At 48.7% G+C, this 11,092-nt stretch overlaps 1 protein-coding gene across 1 annotated transcript; it reads left to right on the forward strand.

Moving 5' to 3' along the window:
• The first annotated feature begins 3,080 nt into the window (after positions 1-3,080).
• Positions 3,081-10,547, forward strand: FAM221B (family with sequence similarity 221 member B). Its single transcript, XM_070430119.1, has 7 exons — positions 3,081-3,399; positions 3,562-3,819; positions 3,994-4,137; positions 9,124-9,234; positions 9,413-9,610; positions 9,800-9,919; positions 10,282-10,547. Exons 1-7 carry the CDS (start codon positions 3,081-3,083, stop codon positions 10,317-10,319), a joined length of 1,188 nt encoding a protein of 395 aa, XP_070286220.1. The 3' UTR covers positions 10,320-10,547.
• The last annotated feature ends 545 nt before the right edge of the window (positions 10,548-11,092 follow it).

The following is an 11,092-nucleotide window of genomic DNA, read 5'->3' on the forward strand; positions in this document are numbered from 1 at the left end:
GACATCTCATGGGAACCCTGCAGAGAACCTCGCAGACCCAGACGCGCACGGATGTCCTCGCAGACACCCGCAAAGCCTACCCGAGCCTCTCAAAGGGACCCCGCCGCCCCGTCCAGGCACCATGCAGCCCTCGCAGGGGACCTCACCCACCCGAGGGGACCAGGCTGCCTTTGACGCTGACTATGAGGCGTTCCAGTTGCCCTGGTGACGGATCCCTTCTCCTCCGGCCTGGGTTCCAGAGGCTTCAATCAAGTCTCCCCACCCGCCCTGGTCCCCCTCGTTCCTCCCCCTCCCACCCTTCCCCAGACCTGGCTAGAGCTCCTTCGGGAATTTCTGCAGGTGTCCAACTCTCCGGTCAGCCCACAGCGCCCTGCAGCCGGGTTTCATCCACAACCAGGAGCCTGCCCACTCTCGGGGCTAACACTTCCCACGCCCAGCTTCAGGCAAGATCCTGACCCAAGGACTGGCAAAAGCCAAGCCAAAGCCCAAAAGTATGTAGTCTCCAGTGTCCACCTCTAAACCCTCATCCCATTTCCTTCCGAACACCTCTGTCCCTTCCCACCTCAGTCTTCCCCTTCTTCTTCCCCTTCCTCTCTTCCCATCCCCTGGTTCTCCACCCTGCCCCCGTCCCTTTTTCTTCTTGCCCAAGTCTAGTCATCTTACTTCCCACCGTGCTATCTTTCCCCTACTTCCTGTCCCAAACTTCCCCTTTGGAAAGATTCTGATGGGTTTAAGTGATATATTTAGTATCTCGGGAGCATGGGGAGGTAGGGTGGAGGGGGTGTGGTGTGGGGACAAGTGCAGGAAAAGTTAAGGCTGTTGCAAATGACAGGCCTTGAATATCAGGGCCAAGAAATTTGGACTTAATTCTTAGACGTAGTCAATGAGTATTTTTTAAAATATATTTTTATTGACTTTAGAGAGGAAGGTAGAGGGAGAGAGAGAGATTCTTCATTGATTGGCTGCCTCCTGCATGCCCTCTACTGGGGATCAAACCCGCAACCCAGGCATGTGCCCTAATCAGGAATTGAATCTTAACTTCTTGGTTCATAGGTTGATGCTCAACCACTGAATCACGTGGGCCAGTCAATGAGTATTTTTAAGCAAGGAAATGCCATTGTTAGGTTTGTATTTTAGAAAGATCACGATTGGGTCATTAAGGAGTACTCACTTCTTTTGGATATACTTCCAAGAGAAATTAGGCATACCCTGCTCTTCAGAGCATCCTGAACTTACCCCAGCACAATACCAGTTCATTTGTATTGTCATTTTGGTTCACCTGTCTCCTTCCCAGATTCTTTCAATTGAGTCCAGTGGGGAGCACAGTGTCTCAGTAAAAGTGTAAGGTTAGACCCTTTATCTATATATATAAAAGCCTAAGCTACTGGCCAACCGGCTGATAGCTATGACATGCACTGACCACAAGGGGGCAGACGCTCAATACAGGAGCTGCTGAGAGGCAGCAACTTTGCAGAGTTGCACTCTGGGATCCGCTGGGGAATGTCGGGCTGCCAGTTTCAGCCCGATCCCCACTGGGCAGGCCAAGGGACCCCACTGGTGCATGAATCCGTGCACCAGGCCTCTAGTCTATATATATAAAAGTCTAAGCAACCATTACGACCAAACGACTGGTTGACTAGTCGCTATGATGCACACTGACCACCAGGGGGCAGACACTCAATGCAGGAGCTGCCCCCTGGTGGTCAGTGTGCCTCTCAGCCAGAAGCTGGGTTCACCGCTGGCAAGCACAGCTGCAGCAGCAGGTGCAGCCTGGATGAGCACAAGTGGCGCAGTGCTTGGTGCACTGCTACATCCTTTGGGGGATGTCCGACTGCCGGTTTAGGCCCGATCCCCCTGGCCTGCAGGGACCGGGACTAAACTGGCAATTGGACATCCCTCGAGGGGTCCCGGATTGTGAGAGGGTGCAGGCCAGGCTGAGGGCCCCTCCACCCCCATGCATGACTCCATGCACCGCGCCTCTAGTAAAAGTATAAGTTACCTAAATCAATGATAGAATGGGTGAGTGGATTAGTATGTTGGGAAAGGCAACAGAGGGACAAAGTCATCTCTAAGGTCCCAGAGGAATACCTGACATAATCCAGGTAGAAAATGATGAGAACTTGAATAAAACTGGAGGGAAAAGAGAGGAGAGAGTGGATTTGAGATATATTTAGATTTTAGAAGATAGGAAATACAGTCCCTGGTGCCTATTTGAAGATAAGGGCTGAGGAAAAGGAAAAAAGCTAAGATAATTCCCAGGGTCAAGTAAGTGTTATCGTTTTTTAATCCTAAACCAAGGATATGTTTTTATTGTTATTTGTTTTTCTTTTTGAGGATATGTTTTTATTCATTTTAGAGAGAGATGAACGGAGAGAGAGAGAAACATCAATGTGAGAGAAACATCTATCAGATGCCTCCTGTATGCACCCCAAGTGGGGATCAAACTCGCAACAAAGTCCATTTTGATGTCCTATGGGACAATAATTTAGCGATGTCCATCAGGCAGTTGGGTATAAGTGTGAAGTACAGGGGTTTAAAGAGGTCTGAGCTGGAATTATGGATTTAGGGATTATAAGCATACAGCTGGCAGTATTGAAGCCTTGAACACGAATGACATCATCTAGGGAAGGTAGTCCATAGATGAAACTAGACTGTGGTCAGAGCCCTGCCTTCGTGACATCCCCCTGCACTCTTGGGAGCAAACCCCCCACTTTGGCTTGGTATTCCTAGTCTCTGGAATTGCACAGCCTGATCTCCATGGTCCTGAGGTATGCCGAGGACCCTGCTCTTGGACTGGCCAAGTTGCTATGTTCAGGTTCCCTCCTGAGGCATGGTCCTCTGCTACCATCTACTGATAGGATTCTGATTGCTTCAGTCTTTCATTCTTTAAGTACCAGCTCCCTCCAAACCCATACATGGAGTCTAGGCACATGTGTGAACCTCCTGGTAGCATACCTTAACACAAAGCTCATCTTGCTTCTCCCTTATATCTCAAGTGCACTAAAATATATCCTAATTCCATACCTGATTTGTAGACCCTCCAATCCCAATCTAAAGCCTGTACCATATTCTACCACTAGATGGAAGCAGAAGAGCCTCATACCACCATGGATGCAGAGGAGCACCCTTCTTCAAAGGACCCCTCTGCTGAGGACTCACAGGAGCCCCCTATCCCTGACACCCCCTTGGAGCCTTCCATCTCTCATATCTCTTTAGAGCTCCACACCACTGCATCTCAAACTATGCCATCCACTTCCCATACTGAGTTAGAGACCTACACCTCTGAAAACCCCTTGGAGCCTTCCGTCTCTGAGACGCCTTTAGAGCCCCCCACCTCTGAATCTCAGATGATGTCACCCACTTCCCATACTGAGTTAGAGACCTACACCCCTGAAAACCCTTTGGAGCCTTCCATCCCTGAGACTCCTTTAGAGCTCAACACCTCTGAATCTCAGATGATGCCACCCACTTCCCAGACCCCTTTAGAGACCTACACTTCTGAAACCCTTTTGGAGCCTTCCATCTCCAAGGCCTCTTTAGAACACTCTAAGGTCCCAGAGGACCTTACTTTATATAACTCATCACCAGACCATGTCTCTGATGCACTGAAGACAGGCCTCTCCTCTGAGATCTCATGGCCAGGAAGTTCCACACAAATCCGTGAATCTGATATCCTCCCAGAGTATTCCCTTTTAGACCCTTCAGCCAAGGTCCACCTGGACACATTTGCAGAGGAAAGGAAAGAGGAAGGAGAGGACAAGGAGGGGGAGGATGCCACTGTCAGCACCACTCACACGGCTCAGCCTGGACGTCATCTGGGCAAGAAGAAGGAGAAGAAAGGAGTTAGCCGTAATTGCTCCCACCCTTTCCCCATTCTCATCACTGTCTTTCACCTGCCCCAGGAGGAGATTGGGTTACTCTTTGACTTGACCCCTTCTCTTCGTGTTGGGGCCCCCTCACTTCTCCTTGATTACACACCCCCTCTCTTTCCAGGTGATACAGCCAGTCCAGTGGTCCTTGCTAAGCAGGCAGAGCTGGTGGAAGTGCCTGAGGCAATGCAAAGAGACAAGTTTGGTGCTCATGTGAACAATCCTTTCCAATGGGAGAAGAATGCAGCCCTGAAGGCCACCCAGACAGGTGAGCCCAGGCAGCCTCTCAGAGGCTTGTGACAGGATCATCCTCCAGCCCATCAGTTTCTGGGAACTTGCCCATTCAGTGGAGAGCTGCACCTTGTGGACATGGCAATGCCACCTGCCTGAAATCTGGGAGGGAAGCAGGCAGGTGGGCCACGGTGGATAGTATAGTTGCAGATGAAAAGAGTGAATACTCATATAAAGCCCAAGTAGGGACAGGTGACTGCGCTAAAGTTGTTAAAAACAGAAGGGTCACAGGCTAGCCCCAGATCTAGGGCTCAGATGGCCTGCACCAAACAGACCCTAAGGAAGAGGACCTGGACAGTCTCCACGTGACTTGTTGCTTTTACATGGCAAAAGGCCTGGGGCCCCTTGTTGGAACTCTATTAAAAAGCAGTCACCCCTGAATATGAGACCCATGATCACGTGAGTACCCAAGAGCTGTGAGCCTCCACCAAAGAGCAGGAGTCACATCTTCTCACCCTGTTGGTTCCAAGTCTCAGCCCAGGATTAGTACTCTGACAGTCCTGTTAGTGGCATGCTGTGCTTATCTATGTCTATATGAAGGGTGTGCAGATGTACTCTGTAAACACATGCCATCCTGTGTGTGAACGTGTGTACCAATGTTACTGAGTTTTATATCTACAGGGGTTACCTTTAGTAAGAGGGTCATCCTGACCTGCTATGAGGATTTTGGTGTTTCTAGACTGAATTCAACATGTCACTGCATTTATTTTGGTTTTTCGTACTTCCTCTTTATGATGGGAGTAGAGTTATGTCAAAACTAGATGGGCCTAAGATATAAAGACAACTAGGTAATTCTATGTCCTATCCCTCTTCCATGTAACTTACTTTCCTCAGTCCCTATGCAGGGACCTCCCACCTCCACTTCTGGAAAAGAAAGTCATAGTGATCTCATTTGTTTCTCAGTCTTCAGTCATTGACCAGCTTTGTTTGCTTATTTAGCATGCTATGTCACTTTTATTCTTTTTGCAAATGTAGGGTCTGTTCAGTACCCTCATTCTCCTTAGAACCTCATGTCTACTCCCCACTCTTCAAGGCCACTGTACTTCTTGAGATTGGACTTCATTTTCTTGTTTAAACAGGAATCTCTATACTAAAATTTAGGTGTCATGCAATCCTGAACAAAGATATTTGGGGTTCTCTTCTAATACTGGAGATCTTCTGTCCCTCGAGAGTCAATACATGTGCTCTGTAGAGAAATATCAAGTGTAAGCTTTTCTCTTATTCATTCAACATTTATTGAGCACCAGCAATGTACGAGGCTCATAGCTAGTTGTGGAGTTGGTGGTATGGATGGGGTTTCCAAGCAAAGACCCCTCAAATAATTTACACTTTAATGACAGACACCAATAAGTAAAAGGACAATAACAATTAATTCTAATAATTGGTATAATTTAGCTCAGCCCAGAGTGCTGCATGAACAGAGAAACAGGGAAGGCACCCAATTGTGGGAGTTTGGGGATTAAGCCTTGGAAGGGATGACTTCTCAGCTGAAATCTGTAAGATGAGTAGCAAGAGGCAGCCAGGTAAAGCGTGAGGTATGCTGAGCCATGACAGCGCCAGGCACCAGCAGGAAACTGTAAGCAATGCAGTATGCCTGCTGCATAGCGTGTTGGGCAGAGTAGCCCCGCTCAGCTCTGGAAGGGCAGAATTGTGCAGGTATTTCTGTACCAAACTCAAGAGCTGGGATTATATCCTGAGGGCAACCTAAAGTCACCAAAAGACTAAATGGAACAATAACGAACAGATTTGTGTTTTTGTAAGATCACTCTGGCAGTAGGATAGACTAGAGAAAGGTTAGAGCTGGAGACAGGAAGACTGCATTGTGGGGCACTGCTAATATCCAAATAAGAAATGAATGGGTAGAAGTAAAAAGTAGACAAACTCAAGAAATGCTAAGAAGGTAAAACTAACCTTTGGATCATTGGATGTGTAGGATAAGAGAAAGGAACATGCCTGGAATGACATCTAGGTAATTGGCTTAACTAACTGATTGGAGAATGGTGTCAGTAACTGAATGCCTAAGACAAGAGTAGATGCTTGCTAAGTATGTGTTGGATGAACAGAAGACAAAGGGCGAGGGCCAGGTTTGGAAGGGATAATTATAACACATTTAAAGTGCTTGTGGAACATGCTGGTGAAAGAGTCTAGTAGCTAGCTGGCGCTATGGATCTGAAGCTCAGGAGAGAGAGCTGGGTTGAAGACATCTTTCATATAAAAACAGCTGTATCTTGTATGAAGACATTCTAAGCACAAAGAGATGTTATCATGCAAATGTGATTACATGATCATGGAATTAACTGTGTTGTACAGAATCAAAATGGCATCCCAGATAATGTTTCCTCCCCCTGCCAGTCCTTGTCCACTCATAACAGAAAGAGGATTTGGAATCAGGGCAGAGAGCAGAGGGCACCATTCCGGAATACTCAGCTAGATGTCAATGGTCCCACTTAAAGGGCACTGACCACTGTAATCAAGTCTGAGGTGTGGTTTGCCAGTCTCCCTATTCAAACTTCAATCTTCATCTGAAAGCTGGACACTGACTCCTACATCAGTGCTTGGACTTGACTCTCCCAGGCTCTCAGGCCAGGCCTTGATCTCTGGGCACTGACCCCTGTTCATTTGCACATCTCACCTGCTCATGCAGTGTATCCTGCTACTCTGGATGAAGTTCAGAATTCCTCTAGTAGAATCCTGGTCCCTACCCACCCCCATTGTGACTCATTCTATACTCTGCCCTTTCAACCAAGATTCCCTGGTGTATTGGGGCACTGGCACTACAGGCCCCGTCAGCATCAAGACAGAAGCAGCAAAGCCAAAAGCCACATCTGGACAGGCTTTTGACCTTGAGAGATCATAGGTAATACAAGAAAACCTAGTCTGACCATTAGGCACAGAATTGTGGATTATGGCCCTGGCCAGAGTCAAAGACCAGAGGACACTAATTCTTTCTCATCCTCCTTATAGAACTTCATGGTTATTCCTGGCATACTGAAGAAATTATCTCCCTTCCTGAAGGAATTGGTTCATTCATTTAGTTAAACAATCTGTGTTCTCCAAGCACCTATTCTGTGTCATGCCCTGTACTAGGACTAGATATAGATAAAAGATAGACCCTTCCTTGGAGGACCTCACAGTCTAACAGGAATACTAGTGATCAGTTCATTACAATGCATTGTACTGTGATAAGAGTAGCACAGGGAGCCATGGAAGGCAAGAGAGGGGGTCCTAGAAAAGGGGAAGTCAGGGACACTTTTTGGTGGAGGTGACACTTCATTGCAGCCTTTAAATCGGAATAAGAGTGCTACAGCTGAAGGTCCCACTCCACGGGGACTCATACAGGATTCTTGGCTAGAAGTTGGGGTACTCTCAGGTCTCATGGAGGATGAGTGGCAGGTGCTCTCTGGTTCTCCTCCCACATTTACACAGCACCACCACCCTTGTCTTGCAGTGAGATTGAGACATTTTCAGATCCCACTACTAAAACCAGGCTCTAAAGGGTTGTGGCACCTTCCTGGTGCCTGAGCTCAGGGATACTTCTTAGCCTCTCTTTCCTTTCCATGCCCCCTTTATTTAGCCTCAAAAGCCTCTATTTTTTGGTCTTTACTACTCATAACTTCTGGCCTACCTCTTTCTCCTGACCTTCAGAGAGCCCTCGGAAGCCCTTCTCAAGGGCACTAGTTAATAATACCAGGAACACAGAAGGGAAGCATGAAGGTGCCAACCTGAGGGAAGCCCTCCTTTTGACTCCAGGCCTGCTCAACCTCCTCCTCCTCTTCATGTCCCTTCAACAACCATGCTCCTTAGTAGCCAGTCCCTACCATCTACTCTACACCTGGCCAATCATCTTCTCTTTCCCTCACCTTAGAAACTTCAAGGAAGCCAAAGTTGAGCTCTAATATAGGGAGGGGAGGAGATGAGAATCCCAACAGTCACAGAGAACTCATCGGGATTCAGATTCATCTTCAAAAAAAAATTCAGGAACTCCCATTTGACCCTGTGACCCACTTCTAGGAATATATCCCAAGAAACCAGAAACACCAATCAGAAAGGATATATACACCCATATGTTCATAGCAGCACAATTCACCATAGCTAAGATCTGGAAACAGCCTAAGTGCCCATCAGTAGATGAATGGATTAGAAAACTGTGGTACATCTACACGATGGAATACTATGCTGCTGTAAAAAAGAAGGAACTCTTACCATTTGCAACGGCATGGATGGAACTGGAGAGCATTATGCTAAGTGAAATAAGCCAGTCAATGAAGGAAAAATACCACATGATCTCACTCATTCATGGATAATAAAGACCATTATAAACTTATGAACAATAATAGATACAGAGGCAGAGCTGCCTCAAACTGATTGTCAAACTGCAGTGGGAAGGCCGGTGAGGGTTGGGGGGCAGGAGGGAGGGAGGTAAGAGATCAACCGAAGGACTTGTATGCTTGCATATAAGCATAACCAATGGACATAAGACACTGGGGGGTAGGGGAGGCCAGGGGATTGTCAAGGGCGGGGGGGAAAAAAGGACACATATGTAATACCCTTAGTAATACTTTAAGCAATAAAAAAAAAAAAAATTCATTTATTATCTTCCTGCTCAGAAACTAAAGACTGAGTTCAGTCATCTCTGACAGGCTGACAGAGATGGAGTGGATCCTGGGGTGGGAAGGGAACTGAAACACTCACGGGTGATAAGAAAACCTTGAGGAGAAAAATCTAAATTAGTATGAGGACTCATAGGTAGGGATAAATACACCTGGGGGTAGAGGTGAGGCATACCCCCAGGGGATAGGTGAGAACACCTGGGGGTAGAGGTGAGGCATACCCCCAGGGGATAGGTGAGAACACCTGGGGGTAGAGGTGAGGCATACCCCCAGGGGATAGGTGAGAACACCTGGGGGAGCTCAGGCCATTCTTCCTTCTTACTCATCCTTTTACTCAATCCCACCATTCCCAGGTCTCTACATTGGTTGGCGTTGCCCCCACTATCTATGGGACTGTTTCCGAATTGGGGATGAATCCAAGTGCTTTTGTGGACACTTGTTGAGAGAGCACCGGATCATATCAGGTAGGGAGAACTGAGTTATCCCTCCCAGCCCTTGCAGATGAGGAGAGATAACTATACTGTCATGTGTTGGACTATATGAGAGAAAGTGTGTGTGTTGGTGTGGGAGAGGGCATTGGCATGGAAAGGCCAGGGCCATCAGCTGCTGGTCTAATCCTACCACCCATCCCCATTCCCATAGACATATCCGTGCCTTGCAATGTGAGTCAGTGCCGCTGCCTCATGTTCTGCTTTATACCGTCAAGCCCAGAGGAGGTGGGTGAGTTCTGGCTCAAGAGGAGGGCCACCTTTGACCCCAAGGCCTGGAGAGCCCAATGTCGCTGCAAACACAGCCATGAAAACCATGCAGCTACCGGGTGCCATCCCTGCAGGGTCAAAGGTACCTTCTAAAACAAAGGGAGTGCAGAGGTGGGCATGGGTGGGGATAGGATGCATATGGTTTGGGAATAAGTATCTGGGAGTTGGCAGGAGAGACAGGTTTGTGGTTGGTGAGAAAGAGATAAAAATGTAGTCAGCCCAGGGCGAAGCCCCATTTCCCTATGCTTTTCTTGGCTGTCCCTTGCCCTAGGCTGTTGCTGCTACTGCTTTGAGTCAAATTTCCTCTGTGCAGCCTGTGACCGGCGTTGGGAGGAACATGAGACTTTCTTTGAGACTGAGGAGACCCGGCGACGAGGAGGGAGGCCTCGCGGTGAGGGGGTTACCTGGAACAGGGATCCATTCCAGGGTCTGTAGTCAGAAAGCCAGGCAGAAAGGCTCTCCCATCCTCAACCATCCCACCCAACACTACCTCACCCCATTCACCCCTGTATCCCATACCTGCATTGGTTTCCACCCCCAGGAGCAGACTATGTGCCTTTTGCAGAGATTCCTACCCTCCGAGAAACCATCATCAGCAACTCTGACTTCAAGGTCCTACAGAAGCAGGGGCCCTCTGGCCATTCCAGCTCTCACCCTGGTCCCCCTGGGCTCCCTGACTCACCCAGTCTCCAACCTGGCCCTACAGCTAACCCCCGTACCTGACCCTTTCACCTCTGCTCTTCCCTCCTCCAGGGACAGACACTGTCAACAGCTGGCACAGGCCTGTGTGAGCTTGGTCCAAATCAGCAATAAAGGAGAAGCCACTGGACTCTGACCTGGCTCTGTCTGGGGCAGCTATAGCCCCGCCCAGAGATAGATATTCTAAGACCTCAGAGTCAGTACCTATTGGGGGCGAAAGAGAGAGAGGCTAGATCCAGCCATCTGCCTTCACCACACCCACATTTAACCTGCTAGTCCTGGCATCAGAAGGAGAGAGTGGCTTCAAAGAAGCCAAGAAGGGAGGGGGTTTTAAGAAGGATGGAGTAAGCCGTGATGTTAGATGCACTTTGATCTCCAGTAAGATAAAGGCTAAAAAGTGTCCAATGGCTTTTGCAATGAAAAGGTCTTTGGGGACTTCAGAGAGCAGCTGCAAACAGCCATTAGCCCCTCACCCAGGCTGGCCAGGCACCCCAGCAGGACCCCCCACCCTGATCCGGGACACCCTTCAGGGCAAACCAGCCGGCCCTCACCCATGCACCAGGCCTCTATCCTATATAATAAAAGGGTAATATGCAAACTGACCCTAACAGCAGAACAACTGGGAATGACTGGTCACTATGACACACACTGACCACCAGGGGGAAGACACTCAATGTAGGAGCTGCCCCCTGGTGATCAGTGCACTCCCACAGGGGGAGCTCTGCTCAGCCACAAGCCAGGCTGGCAGCTGCCAGTACAGTGGTGGTGGTGGGAGCCTCTCCCACCTCCTTAGCAGCACTAAGGATGTCCGACTGTAGCTTAGGTCTGCTCCCTGCTGGCAAGTGGACATCCCCCGAGGGCTCCC

Source organism: Myotis yumanensis, unplaced genomic scaffold (assembly GCF_028538775.1).
Source record: "Myotis yumanensis isolate MYYU_CA2020_CCGP unplaced genomic scaffold, mMyoYum1.0.hap1 SCAF_12, whole genome shotgun sequence".
Classification (NCBI taxonomy): domain Eukaryota; kingdom Metazoa; phylum Chordata; class Mammalia; order Chiroptera; family Vespertilionidae; genus Myotis; species Myotis yumanensis.

What these genes read in the sequence shown, in the direction of transcription:
- FAM221B (XM_070430119.1), top strand. Translation starts at nt 3,081, where the DNA reads ATGGAAGCAGAAGAGCCTCATACCACCATGGATGCAGAGGAGCACCCT. An exon ending in AGAGCACCGGATCATATCAG is followed by an intron (nt 9,235 to 9,412) that starts GTAGGGAGAACT and finishes CCATTCCCATAG; the next exon opens with ACATATCCGTGCCTTGCAAT. An exon ending in CCATCCCTGCAGGGTCAAAG is followed by an intron (nt 9,611 to 9,799) that starts GTACCTTCTAAA and finishes CCCTTGCCCTAG; the next exon opens with GCTGTTGCTGCTACTGCTTT.